General features: G+C 41.8%; 1 protein-coding gene across 1 annotated transcript; it reads right to left on the bottom strand.

The window, feature by feature from the left end:
- Positions 1-3491: 3491 nt before the first annotated feature.
- LOC124045728 (guanine nucleotide-binding protein G(s) subunit alpha-like) lies at positions 3492-22731 on the bottom strand. Its single transcript, XM_046365287.1, has 12 exons — positions 21394-22731; positions 19240-19312; positions 15417-15471; positions 15114-15233; positions 9942-10039; positions 7188-7242; positions 6917-6990; positions 6679-6737; positions 6289-6409; positions 5944-6074; positions 5628-5695; positions 3492-5413 (listed from the first exon to the last, which is right to left on the bottom strand). Exons 1-12 carry the CDS (start codon positions 21530-21532, stop codon positions 5267-5269), a joined length of 1140 nt encoding a protein of 379 aa, XP_046221243.1. The 5' UTR covers positions 21533-22731; the 3' UTR covers positions 3492-5266.

The raw sequence follows: 22731 nt of genomic DNA, 5'->3' as shown, positions 1-22731 counted from the left end.
CATTCTGCATCGATACGCCATCCCCTCTGGTTTGGGGTTAGTGGGACTATCATTTGTTTTTGAACAGGACAATGACCCAACACACCTCCAGGCCGTGTAAGGGCTATTTTATCAAGAAGGAGAGTGATGGAATGCTGCATGACAAAGGCTTCCACAATCACCCGACCTCAACCAAATTGAGATGGTTTGGGATGAGTCAGACCGCAGAGTGAAGGAAAAGCAGCCAACAAGTGCTCAGCATATTTGGGAACTCCTTCAAGACTGTTGGAAAAGCATGCCAGGTGAAGCTGGTTGAGAGAATGCCAAGAGTGTGGAGGGCTGGATATTTGAAGAATCTCAATTATAAAATATATTTTTATTTGTTACTTTTTTGGTTACTACATGATTCCATGTGTTATGTCATAGTGTTGATGTCTTCACTATTATTTTACAATTTACTAGAAAATAGTAAAAAAATTAAAATAAATTGACAGGTAGTGTAAATATTTAGACCCTTTACTCAGTACTATCTTGAAGCACCTTTGGCAGAGATTACATTTCGAGTCTTCTTGGATATGATGCTACAAGCTTGGCACACCTGTATTTGGGGAGTTTCTCCCATTCTTCTCTGCGGATCCTCTCAAGCTCAGTCAGGTTGGATGTGGAGTGTCGCTGGACATCTATTTTCAGGTTTCGCCAGGGATGTTCGATCGGGGTGAATTCCCGGCTCTGGCTGTGTGCTTAGAGTCGTTGTCCTGTTGGAAGGTGAACCTTCGCCCCAGTCTAAGGTCCTAAGTACTCTGGAGCAGGTTTTCATCAAGGATCTCGCTGATCTCCGTTCATCTTTCCCTCGATCCTGACTAGTCTCCCAGTCCCTGCTGCTGAAAAACATCTCCACAGCATGATGCTGCCACCACCATGCTTCACCGTAGGGATTGTCCCAGGTTTCCTCCAGACATGATGCTTGGCATTCAGGCCAAAGAGTTCAATCTTTGAGTCATCAGAACAGCAAATCTTGTTTCTCATGGTCTGAGAGTCTTTAGGTGCCTTTTGGCAAACTCCAAGCAGGCTGCCTTTTACTGACGTGTAGCTTCCCTCTGGCCACTCTACCATAAAGGTCTGATTGGTGGAGTACTGCAGAGATGGTTGTCCTTCTGGAAGTTTTTCCCATCACAGAGGAACTCTGGAGCTCTGTCAGAGTGACCATCGGGTTCTTGGTCACCTCCTTGAACAAAAGCTCCCTCTCCCGATTTCTCAGTTTGGCCGGTCGGCCAGCTCTATGAAGAGTCTTGGTGTTCCAAACTTCTTCCATTTAAGAATGATGGAGGGCACCCTGTTTTTGGGAAACTTCAATGCAGCAGAAATGTTTTGGTACCCTTCCCCAGAACTGTGCCTCAACACAATCCTGTCTCAAAGCGCTACGGATAATTCCTCAGGCAAATAAGGTATTTCTTTTTTTTTCTTTCGCAAAAATGTCTAAAAAATCAGTTTTGACTTTTTTCTTTATGGGTTATTGTGTGTGGATTGATGAGTAAAAAGTTAATTTAATCCATTTTAAAATAAGGCTGTAACCTAACAAAATGTGTAAAAAGTCAAGGGGTCTGAATAATGTCCGTATGCACTGTACTGTCTACTCTACATGGAAAAACCGGAATCGGTTTTCCCTTCCCTCCTGTGTTTTAAACGCAGCAGCAAATATGAGTCTTTTCAAAAGGGACCATCTCAGGACTAGTTGATGGAGTGTTTTCTCTCTTGACTTGGTTTCTATGGTCTGTATTTAAAATCCATGTCTTTGTGTAGCCTGAGGGGCTTGGATTGTGGGCGGTTGGATGGAGAATTGAGCTGTGAACACTACATAAAAACTGCAATGGCGCTTCAGACCATTACAACATGAAGGCTAACCACAATCATTGTATACAGTTTTAAACAAGTAAATCATTAAAATAGCAGAAAGCACAATTATTATAGATGGAAAAAGCACATATAGCATAATCATAATCATAATAATGAATTAAATGCATTTGCCTACTCTTATATTTATTGTGTAAGGAGAACTAAGCAAAGTACAGCCTTCGGGTGTTTAGAATGGCCCCAGTCAGTGTTTTGCATTATTTCTGGGATGGAACTTCTATATGAGTGTGTGTGTGGGCCTGTAGCCACACAAACAGTATTTTGTGGATGCTAGATTTAGTCTTAGTTAGTTTATCTAAAGTTTTATGGGTTTATTTATGAAGATTGAATGTGTAATCCTTGAGCAATACCTCATAAGTACAGGACCAATGTTTTACCAAATCCCTGCATGACTAAACATTGGACCCTCCCTCAACATATGACCTGTTGATTTCCAGTCAGAATAACTCAGACAGAAAATATTATACTGATAATAATCCTTATTACTTAACAGATGTAATCTGGTTCAAATATGAATGTTTGCTAGAACAACTTTAAATTATCATTCTTATGGAGACAGGACTGTATTATTCTGACATAAATAGGGTTGTCAGCACCTAGTGTTGAAAAGTGGTAGAGCATTCAGCTGTACATGAGGAACAAGAACATGGGGGGGGAAATTACATCATATCAATCAAACCTTAAATTATGGAAGCCTCCATGTTCAATACCCACACAACAGTGACACATAAGCTATTCTGATGTCACAGAGCATCACAGACTATGAACCCAGCCCTCACAGTCACCGGGAATAGCAAGCAATGACAATCATTCAGGCCATAGATAACACAATTACAGTTCCTAGGGCAACCAACCTGTAGATCTGGCTCAATATCAATGAGATGACTCTTTTCCATCAAGTTAAATAAGACACATACGTTCTGCTCTGTTGTGTCATTGGCAGTTCTCTCCTCGCGTTCAGGGAGCATGGCACTGAACAGTGTAATCATATCAAGGGACATTCATGTTGGGCTGAAGAAACCCGGTTTCCAACAGCACTCCACAATCCTGCATCCCCTTTCCTCTTACTTCCTTTGACCCGTTGACTCGTACTTGAATGTGGATGGGAATGTAAAAGACTCAAATACTGCAGTTCTTATTCTCTTGTACTTCCCTGAGCTACACTCCTGACAAGAGAAAGACATTCAGCAACAATTGTCATGGTGTAGGTCAAGACCAAAATGCAAAGATAAATACCCTAAAGATCCACGCTCTGATAACATAAACCACAACTGTTTGTACGTGTACAAAAAAAGCTATGTGGTGAAGTAGAATACCTGTGTCTGGGTTAAATGAGAAAATGCATCACCTTGGTTGGAAAACAACAGACTGAATTGAATACAGTCATGATGCATGTTATAGATTCAATCAAAAGTAGAATAGAACTGATAAAAGGTTAAAAGTAGTGAAGTAACAGTATAGGGCACTGTATGAGGAGATGAAGAACTGTCTAAGGACGGTGGACATGACTCAAGACAGGGCTAAAGGCAGGTGAATGAGATGTGGTTTTATCTGGTGTATATTTGTCCTTGCCGTTGTGATTGTGTGTAAGGACAGGCCTCTTGCTGTCTGCACCAAAACAACTTTATTTTGCAGAGCTCCTCTTCTGAAAGTAGAAACCCATGTTTGATGTACATAATACATGAAAACTAGGGCACTGAAGTGAAAATGTAATACTGTACAGTCTGCCTCTGTTGTGGAACACTAGGAAGGACCCCAAAACAATATCATTTTTTGATTGTTGTTTTCTTTAGCAAAATAAAATATTCATGTCGAAACAAGCAATGTTTTGCATTTGTATATTTTTCCATCACCCTTTTACCTTAAAGCTAAAAATGGTAAATAAACACTCACCCTTCAAAATGTGGTTTGCAGAAGTCACTAATGAAACAAAACCTGAACAAAACCTAATTGAAAAGGATTTCAGTTCTAGCAATACGCACACTATATCAAGTGTACAATTTGTGTCTTTGATTCTAATAAAATACTTTAAAAAATCAATAAACATTTCATATATTTATCTTTCTTTTGGTATATGGATCCAAAAATAATCATTTAAATCATAAAGGAGAGTTGGGGGAGAGAAATAAAAATCCAAATCTATGAATGGTTGTCCTACTTCCCTGGAGAGATGGGAGAAACTGGCCCAGCTATACAGCGCAGTATAACACCGACTTTAGCTCATTATACACGTACAGTCGTGATCAAGGCACAGGGATCTTCTATTTTTTCAATAAAGTTGTACAAAATAATACATTTTACAGTCTGTACTAGAATAATAGTCCAGCAGTAAAGTAAAGACAGACATACACATAGCCTTGGAAGGAGGGGGTGGAGGGGGGGGTTGACCACACGAGTAAAGAATAGAATCCCATAGCATTATCTTCCTCTTTTTTTTTTTTTTTTTTTAAATTTCAGGATTACTTTTTTCTTTAAAAATAAAACAAAGAGCATTGCCAGTAAAGTAACAGTGCAGGGTATGAGGTGAAGTTAAGAGAGTGGACAGGGAGGAGGGGTGATGAAAGAGAGAGGGGGCACAATGGCACAAAAGTTTACACAGACAAAACTGGAGACAGAAACAAGGCTGATCGGACTTCTCTTCACTTATATGGTACTGTATATGTTTTTTGCACTCCGTTGAGTTCTGTGAACGTTGGCCTTTTCCCTCCCGCTGCTGTACAAACAAGGCAAAGTCATGTGACAATCCTGTGAGCGTCATGGTGTCCAAGCTCCACCAAATTGACATAGATATTCCCCTTCCCCCATGCCCTGCCCACCACGATGCTTCTCTGGTTTATTGTCAGTCATCAACGTTGCTTCTAGTAGGTATCTTGGCTGTGAAGTCATTGAAAGCACTGAGCCAGTCAATCTGTGGCTGCAGACAGTGAGCAGCTAAGAGTCTGAGCTCACCCAGTCCAGGACCATGTAGTCGAGTAAAAGAGTGTTCTTTTTCAGAACAGCAAGCAATTATCGGAGGGTAAATTTGAGAGCAAGTGTGTCTAAGTGTGTGTGTCTCAAAATATAAACTAATGGTGTGAAAAAGAGAGAGTTCGGTGTTATGTCAGCGTGTATACGCTTGTGTGTGTGGTGAAATGGGTTCGAGTCCTGAGCACAGTGCTAAAGTGCAGTGGAGTTCAGCTGATCTGGCTTGGATGTATTCTGTGTTTTGCAGTATTTCAATAGTCTTTCCAGGTTACTCTGTAGCTCATATCTAGTTTGACTTCAGGAGTCCCCAAGAGTACACCGAGTTAGGAGCAGGTCGACAGGGGTGGGTTTCAGGGGGGTCAGGGAGAGACCGGAGGTGGAGGTTCAGAGTCTGTGTTGCAGCCCCCTCCCATCACAAGAGCTCGTACTGCCGAAGGTGCATCCTCTGAATGATGTCCCGACAGTCGTTGAAGACCCGGCGGATGTTTTCCGTGTCGACGGCGCAGGTAAAATGGGGGTAACAATAGTGCCTGCCGTCTCCGCTGGCTGTGCTGATCCTCTGAAATCACACAGTGAAACACAAATACTACAACCATCAGGACATCATCCACTTGACTCAATAACAAATCTAACATGAAGACAATGCTAACATATCCAATACAAGAAAGTCATCTCATTTGGCATCTTTGGTTTTGATTGGATCCTATTTTGTAATCAATACCATAAGATTCTATATAACATCAGCAGGGGAAACATTGCATTTCTGCACTTACCAGGAACTCATCTCGTATGAAGTACTTTGCCCTCGTGACGCGTGGATCCTCCCCTGGTTCTGGTGTTGCTATAGAATAGTAAGTGACTGATGAGTGTTATGATTTGATTCTAGTACACCATCACACATTTTCAGTGTCACTAATCGCTATGATGATTACTTATCAGCCACAGGAAAGAACAGTCAAGAGCCATCTACCGTGGTAAAAAGCAGAAGCACTGTGTGTGCGCATGTGTGTCGCCATGTGTGTGTGTGTATGTGTGCGCACCGTGTGTGTGTGTACAGTAAACATCCAGTCAAGTGTGACAACTTCTCACCATCATCCGGTGTGGTGTAGCGTGCAAACTCTGGGAAGTACTCTTCAATTTTTGATTTCCCAGCCAACACCTTCTCTGCTAGCAGGTCCTGTTTGTTGAGGAATAGGATGACAGAAATGGTCCGCAGCCACCTAAAAATAGAAACTCACACACAGAGAGGCTGGCTAAATAGACTGCTAACAACAGGCTAAATACACTGGTAACAAGCAGTCAGTGGTCATTTACGGCTAGCAAATTGTACATTATTATGAGAGTATTTCAATAAAACAGAGGAATAGAATAGAACTCCATTGATTCCATAAATATTTGTGGGGAGGGGGTGTCATGGGTTTGTGCTTGTGTCACCTGTTGTTCCAGATGTTCTTGAATAGATTTAGAGCCTCCTGCAAACGGTTGGTCTGATTGTCCTCCCGGATCACCATGTTGTAGCTACTACTGGCCACCACGAAAATAATGGCTGTTACATCTGTGAGGAAGACAGAGGGAGGAGGGACTCAGACAACCTGGTTTTGTTAAGCAAAATCAATGGCACAGTCAAAAGGCAATTAGCTTTAAGGCTAAGGCCGAAACACACAGTAATGGCAGAAAAAGCAAAAGGTGATAAAGTACAGGAAACCTGTAGTGGAACAGGCCTACAGACTATGGAGGACCCGTCTAGAACCCCCCAAAAACTATCAATGAGAATTAATTGTGTTTGTGAGTGATTCTCGATTGGGTTGGCCAGATAAATGTTACCGTTAAAGCACTGGATCCATTTCCGACGTTCATCCCTTTGACCACCAACGTCAAACATGCTGTGGAAGAGATGTCAGTGCGATAAATATACCACACGCTACGACCTTGTGGCGTAGTAATGAATCACATGGAAGTTGCACTGTATGGACTCATACACGTCTGAAGGACTGAGTTGGAGATTGATCTTCAGGTATAGTACTAATAACCAAATCGGAAGATAATCCTGGGTTATACTCACTGAAAATTGACTTTGTCCACCTGAAATCTGGTCTCAAAGATCCCAGAGGTGAGCACTCTGCATCTCAGTAGGTCCTGAGAGAAAGACGGGAGTCATTCATCTGTGTTATATTTCATCAATATTATGAAAGGAAGTTGATGGAGGACAGTAGGGATGTGTATCAAATGGAGGACGTTGGCCAAAAGTAGTGCACTATAGAGGGGATAGGGTGCCATTTGAGATGTATCCCTGGGCCTCTGATGATGGTGGCATTGAGACCATGGAAAGTCACCTGATCAGTGGGAGTGTAGTCACTCCGTTTCACAATGTCAATCTTGTCTAGAAAGCTGAGGAGAGAAAAAAAAACGGATTAAGAAGGATGGCCAGGACAGGACAAAATGGCTGAATTCAGTCAGCAGGGGCAGTGAAAAAGCATGATGGTGAGCTTGTCTTGGTTTGTGGACAGGTAGAGACCACTGAGCTCAATAGAATTATATAGCAGGGAGGGACTGACCTGTGGTAAGCCATCGCTCCTTCCTCTTTGGAGGACGAATTTCTTTCTAAGACTTGAGAAGTGACTCAGTCAGTGTCAGCTAACTAAATGAGCAGCCAGTTAGTAACATCCCAGGGACCAGTGTCCGTCCAGGAACAAGGCGGTTGAGAGAAACACCAACATAGACATCATTGGTACAGTCACTTAGAGCTGAGAGGAATAGCAATCGTTCTGGAGTCATACTGTCCAATTCCATGACATATACTGAGTATACCAAACATTAGGAACACATTTCCTAATATTGAGTAGCACCTATGCTGACTCCAATATTTCCCAAAGTAGTGGGAAGCATTTGGCTGGATATCCTTTCTGTTGTGGACCATTCTTGATACACACAGAAAACTGTTGAGTGTGGAAAAACTCAACACACATACAGAATCCAAGTCTCAATTGTCTCAAGGTTAAAAAAAGAACTTATTTAACCGGTCTCCTCCCCGTCATCTATACTGATTGAAGTGGATTTTACAAGTCACATCAATAATGGATCATAGCTTTCATGTGGATTCACCTGGTCAGTCTGTCATGGAAAGAGCAGGTGTTCCTGTCTTAGTGTAGTTTACAGCTGTTTTACTTGGGTTTAAACAGTACCTACAGAGTGTCTAATACAACTGAACGCCACAAACTGTACAGTGTGTGACAGCTGAATGCCGGTCTCCCAAGCATACTGAACACAGAGGAATGCCGAGCCTCTGGATAACCAGGAATTTGACACAGAGGGGTGAAATGTGACAAGTCTAAGTACAGGTAAGAAATGGCAGGAATGAGTCTGCACTCACTGGGACAGACAAAGGGACTAGGAGAAACACAGAGATTATGTGAGTGTGTATGCGCTCATGTGCATTTACCATTCTTTGTTATGGCAACAAAGATGGCCAGAGATAACTATGCAGACTTCAGAAGAACACAGGTGGGGAGATGAACTCTTACTCTTTCCTTTCCTACACGTTACTGAAGAATGTTGTAAAAGTTAGAACTGTAAACTCTCCTTTCACAAGGGTTCACACTCACAAACCTGACCTAGCCCATCAGCCTGAACCCAAACAGACATATACACATCTCTAAATTAGTCTCTGGCACTGGGAGATTGAATGAGTGTATTAGAGTGAGTGGGAAGGATAGAGAGAGAGTGGCAGGGTGATAGAGATTAAGGTAGGAAATGCGTAGAGAGAGATGGAAGAAAGAGAGGGAGGGTGATAGGTAGGAAGGAAATGGTGAGAAAGACAGAAAGTGTGTGCATGTGTGTGTGAAAGAGAGAGAGAGAGAGGGGGAGAGAGAAAGAGTAGTCTGACATTACAGAGCAGATTCAAAAATAGCTCCCTAGTGCCCTGGCCTCCAGCATGGTTACCATGGAGACAGAACCACAGGCTCTATAAATAGACTATCAGCTCAAAATCTTGTGTGACTGGAGTAGGGCCTGAGAGGGGAGAAAGAAAAAGAGGGAGAGAACCAGAGAAAAAATGAGGGAGCAAGAGATTGAGAAAGATGGACTGGGAGAGAGGAAGTGGGAGGGAGAGAGCAAGAGAGGTATTGAGAGAGGGAGTGGGAAAGAGTGAGAGAGAGGGAGGGAACAAAAGACTGGACCATCTGAACCACCTGAAGGGGTTGTCCTAGACTGTTAAGTAACACAATCAAATAAACAGCCCTCTTCAAACATTAGCACAATATCAATTTTTTATACAATCAGCTCAAATCAAATACCACTATAACAGACTTAACTCTGAGGCTCCAGTCACTGTGGTTTACTTCCCCCTCATCCCCTGTTCCCCTCCACCCATCCAACCACTGGTGAAATCTCGGTCTCTCCCTTTTTATGACTCAGGACCTACCATTTTTGGTCCCCGTTGCTGCAAATATCCTACATCACAGATGCGGAGCCACACAACAGTTGGAAAAGAAAGCAGAGGAAGAGAAGGAGAGGAAGAGAACGTGTGCGAGAGAGTACGAGGGACAGCGTGCCAGAGAGATAGAAAGAGAGCAAGAGAAAGAAAGTGAGGAGAGAGAGCGAAAGAGTGAAAGAGAGAGACACATAGCCAGAGGTGGCAGTGTTGATGCAGAAAGCTCTGGTGATGTCATACTGTTGTGTGTGTGCACAGACACGATGAGGAGCTGCGGAGGAAGAGCATGAGCTCAAGATGACTTCCATGACACAGAGCTCCGCTACCAATCAGCATTTTGAGGCAGAATACTTGCCCGTTATCTTGCCATTGAAAATCAGAACGGGTCTCTCTAGGAAATTGCTTTTTACAATAAAGTTTTGATGAGATTAAATACATTTTAGATTTGGGGTTTACAAACTTTAGCTGGTATTTTATCCGCCTGCTAAATCTGAACATGCCAGCCTTGAACTACAGTCCCATGTGTGCCCCTAATCTTTGGCTTAGAGTGTTTGTTTTCAACAACACAGGCCTGTACAAGGGCACTGTAGCTATTCAAGACAGTTGGTCCCCTCTCGGCGGTGCAGTGCAGTGCATACTTACTACTGCGCATACTTACTACTGCGCACAGTCGATCAGCTGGTACTCATTGGATCTCTCAAAACACGCCCTCACGCCCTCATCCTGCCAGAGAGTCTTTGCATTTTCATAAAACTCCTGAGAGAGAGAGAGTGATATAAGGAGAGAGTGAATGAAAGAAGAGGGGCAGTGGAAGAGAGAAAGAGGACGCAATTAATTCACATGGTACAATAACAATACATCGACTAAATTAAAGCAAGTGGAAAAGGAGGACACTGTCCATCATCCATGTCATGATTGAGGGCACTGATGCGCCACATCTTTTTTTACATTCCAATGGGGCAGCACACATATTAGGGATCTAGCATTTATTGACAGGACAACAGGTTCTGTGGCCAGTGAGGGTAACTACCAAGGGGAGTTTCAATATAAGAAAAACAAAGTGGCATGGTCAGGCTGATGAAATTAAATAATGTGCCTTTAAATATGAAGAAAAAAACCGAAAAAACAAGGCATGTTTTTACAGCCTTTTCAACATTTCCTTTAATGAGGAGAAATAAAGATGACATATGGTCGACAGGCTTGGGAGGGTCAGTTGACTCATAATCATGTCAAAATCTCATAACATTGAATGAATCATATTTCATTACATTCATTTAGCAAACAAAAGCTGTGCGGGTGTAATGATTCCAGTCAACTGGTATATCCAAAGGCCAATCTGTTACTTCCTTGTTTGATATCTGTTGCATAAAGTGGGAATATCCACATAGCTTATTAAAGGACCAGTGACCACCCCATGGACAACATTCAAAGGGCTAAAAAGCACATAGTAAGGCAGATATACTCATCATCTCCCTCCATCGCCTTCCATTTGGACCATGGAACAAGAAACCCTGTCATGTATAAAACAACATCTTCTAGACAACTGGACCTTTGTGGAACAATGCATCTGCACACACTTGCATTACATTTAGGTTTGCTGTCCGATATATTTGTCCCACCGTTCGGCTGGCTTGGGTTACTTGAAGAGTTCCCTTCATCCACTCCATAAAAGAGCACTCATCATGTGTCTTAGTAACAGAGTCCTCCTTTATCATCATCAGTCATGCGCTTAAGAAAAATAAGAACTCCTCTCTAGGAACTGCTCATTGCATTACAGCAGCCGACCCAGAATCCTTTGGGGCTACAACTCAATGCTAGATTGTTTCTCTCTGCTCACTGGCTTGTCTGATCTTAGTTTTTTTCCATAATCATTTCCATTTCATCCTTTGGTATGGCCTTTTTTCAAATACACAAAGGCTTGTGTTGTTTTGCTAAGCATATCACAGGGAGTTTGATCTTGCTTTAAGTTTTTTTTGTTAAAGCAACTGGTTGCCTTTTCCTGGTTAATAAACAACCATCTATTACGTTCTGCACATGATCATGTGCTATGTAAAATGCATCTGAATGGGAATGTCCCTTCTGGCATTCTAACTATGGTCAACTCCACTACAAAAGCATCATGTAGTCAGAGACAGGATAAGGAAGTGAGGAGCCTGGTAGCTTTGAATTTGAGAAAATTTACATTTTAGTGGCGTTAAGAATAACAACCTATAAAGCAGAGGTCGGCAACGGGCCGAAACCATTCTAATCAGTCGATTAATCAGCAGTCTGAAAACAAATCCCATACCACAACAACGCATTTAAACATGAAATGAACAGCCCAGACCATAGATATCCATACAAACGTCCCCCACCTTTTCCTCACCGTCTGTTTTTTCTATCTGTACTCTGAGATTAGGTGACCAGTAGAACCGGTTCCCCCTCAGCCCTGGGGGGTGCCAGAGAGGAAGCAGGTAGAGAGAGGGAGGGAGGCTTTGCCAACAGTATTACACCGTCTGACCTTCGAGTCATTCAACTCTCCTCCATTAGGAACAAAATCGCACCCATTCAAACACCACAGAGCAAGACAGCAGTCAATCACATCCCTTTCACATGTAGGCCTACACACCCAAACTCAGAGAGAGAGATGTGCTCGGCCCAGAAAAAGGACAAGGCAATCTTCAATGACAGTCTATGGCGCAATGGTAGAGAAGCAACTATTCAACTGTAATAGTTCATATTCTTTCAGCCAAAGACTCATAAGGGGATCTAAATTAAAGCATAATAACATCTAAAAATATGTTTTAATTTTGTTGAGTGACATGTCATCTGTTCTAGAGATAAGTAAAATTATCTCTAGGACACTATGGGACCTATTCAATAAAAGAAATGTTAACAAGGTTTTTGTGATCAATATAAAACAAAGTTATTGGATGCACTTATAAATCCATTATAGATTCAATGGATTATGTTTATCCAGAAACCTGGTACCTGCTTAGCTTGAATAGAGTCATATGTCCCTCCCAGCCAAGTCCTAACAGCCTGACAACTACCAGCAAGCACCCTGTTGTTCAGATGAGCATCCCAGTGTGACACAGAAACATGTGGGTACCAGAGAAAGGCATTTAGTGGTGTTACAGGCACAATCAGTGTAAACCAGTGGTACTAAGAGACCTCCAGGCCTTCCCTCAGGGCAGTCAATTAGCTAACAGGCATCGCATCGAGGCACTACCCCCTAATTTTGTATTTTATTTTACCTTTATTTAACTAGGCAAGTCAGTTAAGAACTATTTTCAATGACGGCCTAGGAACAGTGGGTTGACGGCCTTGTTCAGGGGCAGAACAACAGATTTTTACCTTGTCAGCTCGGGGATTCGATCTGCAACCTTTCGGTTACTAGTCCAATGCTCTAACCACTAGGCTACTTGCCGCCACATCAATTACTATACTGTACCACAACCCACAGAGATACCAGTACCATGAGGCTTGCACCTGCAACAGAGACTACTGGATGGTCATTCCAAAGGGAACATGTACAGTACCAATCAAAAGTTTGGACACACCTAAATTATTCCAGGGTTTTCCTTTATTTTTACTATTTTCTACATTGTAGAACAATAGTGAAGACATCAATACTACGAAATAACACATATGGAATCATGTAGTAACCAAAAAAGTGCTGAACAAATCAAAATATATTTTATATTAGAGATTCTTCAACGTAGCCACCCTTCGCCTTGACAGCTTTGCAGAATTTTGGGATTGTCTCGACAAGGTTCATGAGGTAGTCACCTGGAATGCATTTCAGTTAACAGGTGTGCCTTATTAAAAGTTAATTTGTGCAATTACATTCCTTCTTAATGAGTTTGTGCCAATCAGTTGTGTTATGACAAGGTAGGGGTGGGTGGTATACAGAAGATAGCCCTATTTGGCAAGAACAGCTCAAATAAGCAAAGAGAAACAACAGTCCATCATTACTTAAAGAGATGTAGTCAGTCAATCTGGAACATTTAAAGAGCTTTGAAAGTAAAGTGCAGTTGCAAAAACCATCAAGTGCTTTGATGAAACTGGCTCTCATGAGGACTGCCACAGGAAAGGAAGACCCAGAGTTACCTCTTGCTGCAGAGGATAAGTTCATTAGAGTTAACTGCACCTCAGATTGCAGCTCAAATAAATGCGTCATATTGAGTTCAAGTAACAGACAAATCTCAACTTCAACTGTTCAGAGGAGATCGGTTGAATTATCGGCGTGAATCAGGCCTTCATGGTCAAATTGCTGCAAAGAAACCACTACTGAAAGGACACCAATAATAAGAAGATACTTGCTTGGGACATGAAACACGATAAATGGACGATTAGACCTGTGGAAATCTGTCCTTTGGTCGGAGTCCAAATTTGAGATTTTTGGTTCCAACCACTGTGTCTTTGTGAGAGTAGTTGAACGGATGATCTCCACGTGTGGTTCCCACCGTGAAGCATGGAGGAGGAGGTGTGATGGTGCTTTGCTGGTGACACGGTCAGAGATTTATTTAGAATTCAAGGCACACTTAACCAGCATGGTGAGCACAGCATTCTGCAGTGATACACCATGCCCATCTGGTTTGCACTTAGTGGGACTATCATTTGTTTTTCAACAGGACAATGACCCAACACACCTCCAGGCTGTGTAATGGCTATTTGACCAAGGAGAATGATGGAGTGCTGTATCAGTGTCACGTCTATTCCTGCTCCTCCCCTCCGGCATTCGACGGCGCTGGTTTACTAACCACCAGTGCTGGGAACCATCATCACGCGCACCTGGTATTCATCATTACGCGCACCTGCACTTCATCATTAGGCACACCTGGACTCCATTACTTCACTCATTACCTTCCCTTTATCTGGCACTCCCTTAGGTTCTTTCCCCAGGCAGTATTGTTTTCTGTGGTTCATGTCTAGACGCTACTCCTACGCTGTATCGTTCCATGTTTCTTGTTAAATTAAATTTACCACCTGCACCTGCTTCTTGACTCCCAGCATCTACATTACAATCAGATGACCTGGCCTCCACAATCACCCGACCTCAACCAAATTGAGATGGTTTGGGATGAGTCAGACCGCAGAGTGAAGGAAAAGCAGCCAACAAGTGCTCAGCATATGTGGGAACTCCTTCAAGACTGTTGGAAATGCATTCCTCATGAAGCTGGTGGAGAGAATGCCAAGAGTTGCAAAGCTGTCATCAAGGCAAAGGGTGGCTACTTTGAACAATGTATTTTCATTTGTTTAACACTTTTTTGGTTACTACATGATTCCATATGTTTTGATGTCTTCAATATTATTCTACAATGTATAAAATCGTTAAAATAAAGAAAAACTCTTGAATGAGTAGGTGTGTCCAAACTTTTTCCTGGTACTGTACAAATGCTCACTCACACAGGTGTGTACATACATTAGAGTTCAACCAATATATTGGTTCACTAATATTATCGGCCGATATTGGCCCTTTAACGGTATATCAGTATCGGCCGATAATTCAACCGATATTAAATAAACATGATGAAAAAAGGGACTCTCATGCTTACCTGAGCACTTGCGGCCATTCTCAGTATGTATCATTAATTTTACAATGTAGGAAATGAACATTTGAAGCATATTTTCTTGACCAATTGCAGTTTTAGATTTCTGAGAATTCCGTGTGTAAAAATGTTACTTTTGAATTTCCCCGGCGTAACACAGTATATTGGCAGATATCTAGTTATCGGTAAGTTTTGTCCCCTCAAATCACATTGATCTGGCTCTAACACACGTTAATGCAAAGACAATGTCTATCTATAATGATTTGTGTGTGTGGTAGAAACATTGTCATACTCACAGATGTGAATTCAAAGTCCTTCTGATTGACTAGGTTGAGGACATATTGGATTCGGTATTGGTTGTGTTGATTGGAGAGCTGAACGGGAGGCGTCAGTGTACTCATAGCTGCTACTATGGTCTAAAGAGCGACACAAACAAACACATTCAATACAAATCAAGTGACAACACAGGATTGTCTTGGGATATATTATATTCTATGATAAAATATTCATGATTCATGCTTAGCTGTTTAGAATGTTTTATTCTACATAGTACCTACCTACAGAGACATGAAGTACAAAGATTCAAACCGAATACTCACCTCAATAGCTTCTTTAATATTATTCTTGATATCATGAATTTTCTGCTTCTTCTCTCTGCAAAAAAACAAAAACCTCAAACTCAATCATCCCATGTTGTAATTATTTAAATATGTTTTTTAAAATATCATTGTCATACACAACATATATGCTGATGATACAGCAAACAAAAAACATGTATGTAGATAATTGTCCAACAGCTGGCATACATGCACAATTTCCCAATATCATTCCTTCTGAACCTGACAATGTTTATGACACATACATCTTCAACTATGTGAAACTCATATCTTCAACAGGTCCCAGTCTCCCAGTACCTACATTGGACTTTAATGAAAATGCTCTACCTGCCACGATAACTACAAATAATCAGACGTCAAACATCATCCCACCTTAAAGAGTGGTAACTGAGCTGCAACAACCCATCAGTAGACGACAGTATCAGCTATCAAGTCAAATGGAATGGAGTTTAACAAGCAAAGGTGGAGTGCGCCAAACTGTAGGCTACGGGAAGCAACGGTGGGTGTCCTCCAACTGTCTCCAAATCTTTTTTTCTGATTCAGATGATGCAAAGAGAGATGTATTTTGTAACGGGAAACATTTCACTAAATTGAACACTGCCACTGATGTTTAGTTTATCCCAAGAACACAAACTGCATTTAAGTAGAGTAAGAGAGTGTGTCAGAGAATGAGGTACATCAATAGAAAGAGAGAGAAATGGAAAGAAAAATAAAGACAGAATAGGAAACAGCCAGCAGGAGGGCTTGTATCCCACACAGACACGGCCTCTAGTTTATTGGCTTGAGGTAGATTGAGAAGGCCCGGTTTACATTTTCAACAAGATAGTCACTTTTTTTAAATCACATGATTCTTACAAAGTAGTGTGTGTGCGCACTTGTATGTGACTGTGTGTGTGTGTATATATATATATATGATGTGTGTGTATGGAGAGAGAATAAGCAAAAACTATATATATATAATATATATATAATATATAATATATATATATATATATATATATATATATATACAGTGGGGCAAAAAAGTATTTAGTCAGCCACCAAATGTGCAAGTTCTCCCACTTAAAAAGATGAGAGAGGCCTGTAATTTTCATCATAGGTACACTTCAACTATGACAGACAAAATGAGAAAAAAAAAAAATCACATTGTAGGATTTTTAATGAATTTATTTGCAAATTATGGTGGAAAATAAGTATTTGATCACCTACAAACAAGCAAGATTTCTGGCCCTCACAGACCTGTAACTTCTTCTTTAAGAGGCTCCTCTGTCCTCCACTCGTTACCTGTATTAATGGCACCTGTTTGAACTTGTTATCAGTATAAAAGACACCTGTCCACAACCTCAAACAGTCACACTCCAAACTCCACTATGGCCAAGACCAAAGAGCTGTCAAAGGACACCAGAAACAAAATTATAGACCTGCACCAGGCTGGGAAGACTGAATCTGCAATAGGTAAGCAGCTTGGTTTGAAGAAATCAACTGTGGGAGCAATTATTAGAAAATGGAAGACATACAAGACCACTGATAATCTCCCTCGATCTGGGGCTCCACGCAAGATCTCACCCCGTGGGGTCAAAATGATCAAAAGAACGGTGAGCAAAAATCCCAGACCACACGGGGGGGCCTAGTGAATGACCTGCAGAGAGCTGGGACCAAAGTAACAAAGCCTACCATCAGCAAGGGCATTGAAGATGAAACGTGGCTGGGTCTTTCAGCATGACAATGATCCCAAACACACCGTCCGGGCAACGAAGGAGTGGCTTCGTAAGAAGCATTTCAAGATCCTGGAGTGGCCTAGCCAGTCTCCAGATCTCAACCCCATAGAAAATCTTTGGAGGGAGTTGAAAGTCCGTGTTGCCCAGCAACAGCCCCAAAACATCACTGCTCTAGAGGAGATCTGCATGGAGGAATGGGCCAAAATACCAGCAACAGTGTGTGAAAACCTTGTGAAAACTTACAGAAAACGTTTGACCTCTCATTGCCAACAAAGGGTTTATAACAACGTATTGAAATAAAAAGTTGTTATTGACCAAATACTCAGGTTCCACCATAATTTGCAAATAAATTCATTAAAAATCCTACAATGTGATTTTCTGGATTTTTTTATTCTCATTTTGTCTGTCATATTTGAAGTGTACCTATGATGAAAATTACAGGCCTCTCATCTTTTTTAAGTGGGAGAACTTGCACAATTGGTGGCTGACTAAATACTTTTTTGCCCCACTGAATATGGAGAAAGCATGTGTGATATACATCCTTTCCTAATCTAAGAAGATAAAATATACTTGGTCCAGTGTTTCACAAAGGCCTGGAACCTTATCAATGGAAGTTACTGAATGCAAAAACAACATACTTCAGGATTTAGGGAATCTACCAAAAACCTCCAGCAATTCCTTATCTTCCTTCTCCAGTATATGTTCCTCCAGGACTGACTAAAAAACATTGAGAAGTCAGACACACTGCCCTGCACTGTATCCATTTGCTAATGCAATCCTTAAGTGTAAGTGATACACAGTACAGTTAAGTTATCACACATACACAACCAACTAATCAATGAATGTCCGAAATGTCTAGGATGTGACCAAGTGATGAACTGAGCATATTCACACACACATATTCACACACACACGCTGCAGTTGTGTTGTGGAGTCACAAGATGGGTCACACGCAGCTGGGGGCCTTAGATGCTGATGTGCTCGTCTAACACAAGCCACTCACACCCAACCAGTGCATGAACCTCCAAACCTAACCTCACAAACTGGAGATTAAACCATAACCCACCAATGCACAGATTCCTGGACCAACACCAGATTCAGGCCTAAACCCCCAACCAACCTACTCGCCCGAGCCTAAACCTCCAACAACCAACACACCAGGGCCTTGAAGCACCCGTCACCAACCAACACACCAGGGCCTTGAAGCACCAGTCACCAACCAACGCACAAGGGCCTTGAAGCTCCGATCTCCTAACAACGCCACAGGGCCTTGAAGCACCCGTCACCAACCAACGCACCAGGGCCTTGAAGCACCCGTCACCAACCAACGCACCAGGGCCTTGAAGCACCCGTCACCAACCAACGCACCAGGGCCTTGAAGCACCCGTCACCAACCAACGCACCAGGGCCTTGAAGCACCCGTCACCAACCAACGCACCAGGGCCTTGAAGCACCCTTCACCAACCAACGCACCAGGGCCTTGAAGCACCCTTCACCAACCAACGCACCAGGGCCTTGAAGCACCCTTCACCAACCAATGCACCAGGGCCTTCAAGCACCCTTCACCAACCAATGCACCAGGGCCTTGAAGCACCCGTCACCAACCAATGCACCAGGGCCTTGAAGCACCCGTCACCAACAACCGCACCAGGTATTTGATGCACCCGTCACCAACCAACGCACCAGGGCCTTGAAGCACCTTTCACCAACCAACGCACCAGGGCGTTGAACCCCACAATATTTGTTTCTGAAGGAAGTTTAAATCCTCATCTTTACATCTGTCCATACAATCAGACTAATAATTCTTAAATCGAAATCTAAGACTTCACAGTAAAAACTAGGCGAGACACCTAGACAGTACATTATAGTGGCTATTAAACTGAGGGATACCATCAATTGTTACTAGCCTCTCATCATGTGCTGTGCACAGGTGAATCTAATGTGTTTTCTACAATTCAGGTATGGCAAGACCAATACATTTTGGTTCCTTTGAGATTACCCCCCCCATCACTCTGCTTGTAAAGTCTCAACCCCTGATCTATATTCACAGTTGTAGAGCATAGTCTGGAGAAGGAAACCATACTTACTCTGCATTGAAGCCATTCACATGGAGGATTCGCATCTGTTTCACTATGGTGCTCTTCCCTGACTCACCAGCCCCTGTGGGTGGGGGAAGAGATGGTTATTATTTCAGAGTATAGAGAAATGCCCTACCCTGACAGCCAACAGAATGTGATGCTCAGAAGTCATCTACAAAATTATTGTAAAGAGAGACACGTTCAAAGTTATAGTTCAGCACTTCAAACCTGTGAAATAAACATTAGGAATTATTCTAATTGAAATGGGTTATTATGCCACTTGACCGAGGTCTTACTCAGCACCAGTAGAGGCCATGATTTGGAGGAAGTTGCCCTTAACCTCTGATCTGGGGTCAGATCATAGAGAATGTTAAGAGGCCTCTAGTGGCCAAAAGGCCATTTTAGCATGGGCAGCGCCATTGAGGGCTTCCACCATTTTAATATGGTCAGCTGGGTGGAACTTCCAACTTCATTGGCTGATTCCTCCTGGTGTCCCTGTTATGTGTAACCAGGTCATCAAGAGGCATCAGTTAATAGTGTAGAAGAAATTGACAACTTCTAAATGGATATAGCTTCAATGGCACTGCCCATGCCGTCAACGACGCCACAATGGCACGGATACAACGATGAGGCCTCGCTCTCTATGGGTCAGATATAGTTTTATCTTCCAGTTGGTTAAGGTAAAGATTTAAGTTTGATAAACTGATGTGGTAAGGGGCAACTTCTACCTTGAGCTTAAGATCACCTCTGTCCGAGTCAAACAACTTACAATAGTGGGAGGTTTGGTGAATCCACACATACAGTAAAATGTAAATGAATGGGTGCAATATCAACCTGTTGAAATCTACTAATGCAATAGTATTACCAGCTTCACTTATAACCAGGGATGTAATGGTAACACAAAGTAACATGTAAAACCTATCAAGTCTGATTTATTTTCAATTGGCTAGTTTAGGTGTGTGGACATCCCCATGTGAAAATAACTAAGGAAGTTCTTCATCACAGATCCATTCGAATGCCTGATTCACACTATAGGGACAACCCAAACTGTGTTGGCTCTGATATTGTCTTTTCACACTGTTCTTTCCAGCACAGTTCTCGTGGTGGATGCATAAGTAGGCTAGCTCAGTACAGCTTGGTTTGAACCTATAGTGTGAATCAAGCATAAAGGTGTCAACAATACACACATGTCATTGTCAAATCAAATAGATGACTGTAACGATGAAAGTGAAAATCTTCTTTCCCATAGCAGTGATCTCAAATGTTACGAGCTTATCATGGTTGGTTCATGGTCAGATGTTTCTCCATCAACACTGTACAACAAAATTCTTACTCACAAACATCTGACAACTTGCCAATGGCACACACAGCAAAACGTGTCATATCATAGAAAAGTGCAAAGAGCACAGTGCTGTATCTAAAGCAGCATTGTAGTAAAGCTTTTGTTATGGTTAAATGAGAGTTCTGTTCCGCTTTCTTTAGTTACCACAACTTCCTCTCCAACAGAAATACCGCTATGTCATTCAATACACTAGGCATCAGGCAAATTCTAATAAAATATTATCATTAAGAGAGGACATTTTGACTGCTTTTACATGATAACAGTACCATGAGTACAGAAGTGTCCGTGGTAGAAATGTTCACCATTCATTAATTCACACATAGGCCCACCTTGAAATATACAGGCCTATGAATTTGAAAGTTGTCAAGCAGCTAGTAGTTCTGAAAACAAACCCACAACACACATGCAGAGCCTCACACATGCAGAGCCTCAACACACATGCAGAGCCTCAACACACATGCAGAGCCTCAACACACATGCAGAGCCTCAACACCCATGTTTGATATAGATTAGGCATGAGCTGTTACAATCACACAGGCTCAAGACTAAATGTATCAAATGTGACGAAACAATAACAATGTAGCAATAAGTAGACTTCAATTATATTAGAGAATCAAGGCTAACTGATACCCAACTTAAACATCATACCAGCAACCATGTCACATATGAAAAAGTTAAGAGACTAGGAGTGTAAGAGGAAGACCTACAGAGACAACAATATCCTATATCACAACATCTAATAGTGTGCCATATAGGAATAGAAACAATGTTGCCAATGAGGCCTTGCCTACAACACATCAGATTTCCTTCAACAAACTTACCCAAAAGTAGTAGCCTGTGAGTTGCTCTATATATCTGTTTGTCCTTCTGAAGTTGTTTCTCTATCTTTTTGTTTGCTTCTCTTTGTGACTTCTCCTCATTTCGCTGATCTTCAGTCTTGCTGTTGCCCAAACAACCCATCTTCCCGCAAGAAATAGGGTCCAGGGGAGGGGGAATGTGAAAAAATAAATAAACAAACTATTCTAGATCCCTCTGTTGACCCACGGAATTGAGAATAATATTAACGACATGCATACAGTCTTGTTGTTTAGTGTTACGTCGAACTAATCCGTTTTAAAACGTTGTCCTACCGCGCTTGTAATTATGTGTACATAATGCGTATTTTCAGTAGATCTTGCTGTCAGAGGGTAGGAGACTGTTGATGACGACACCCAGGCCGCCCTCTCACTTGGTCAATTCTGTTAGGGTTTTCCTTCTTCACATATAGTTTTTATATACCGATATTGATGACCATCCACAGATGTTAAGGTTGATTGAGGCTTTTACCTCTTTCACATTCAATTGAGGAGGGGATAAATAGCGTATTTTCATCTCACGAACAGCCCGGGTCTCACGTCTCACTGTTGCCTGTGACAGGGACCCAAACTCGGCATGACACAGAAACTCGGCTGTACAATGACATGGATCTTTTTGGCAAAAGTTATAATAAACATATTTTGGGGAAAGGCGTATTTTCTGTGTATTTCCTTAAAACGGAATTTCTCTACGCATAGCCTATAGATAGACTAGAGAAATAAAACTATATTAAGGCTACACTTAACGAACTACATGTGTAATATTTCCATTGCTTCCGTCTTCATTCAACTCCTTTTATATCCATAAGATGATCCTCGATCTAAACTGTGAGTCCGATTTTCAGTTTAGATCCCCGAAATATTAGAATTTTCCTGATTTTCCCCCGTTTCTGTGATGGCTGTTCTTTGCTGTTTTTTTTCTCAATCCAAAGGGCCTTCTCTGTCTTTTCTTTTGTTGCTGAAATGTGTACCCCTACTCACATCAGCAAGGTTCCTAATAGCGCTTTGATAGTCCCCAACACATTCTTAAATGGGTTCTGATTCTTCTAAACATGAAGAAAATACAAAAATCCTTCGAATGTTTCCAGTTTCTTGCATATTTCTTTTGAATTCGAATGGCAGGTAGAGTTTACATGTGCATATACATTCATAAATATAACGCGGATTGTAATAACACATTCCACTATGACGGCAGTTCCCTCCTGGGCTGGTCGTGGGAGATTAAACACGGGAATAACCAATTATTGAAGGTATTATTTTCCCCCTTTTCTCCGGGAATAGCACATTGAGATAGACAGAGCAGAA

Source organism: Oncorhynchus gorbuscha, linkage group LG10, assembly GCF_021184085.1.
Source record: "Oncorhynchus gorbuscha isolate QuinsamMale2020 ecotype Even-year linkage group LG10, OgorEven_v1.0, whole genome shotgun sequence".
Classification (NCBI taxonomy): domain Eukaryota; kingdom Metazoa; phylum Chordata; class Actinopteri; order Salmoniformes; family Salmonidae; genus Oncorhynchus; species Oncorhynchus gorbuscha.
The sequence above is the reverse complement of the archived record's forward strand: the minus strand, read 5'-3'. Positions and strand labels throughout refer to the sequence as shown.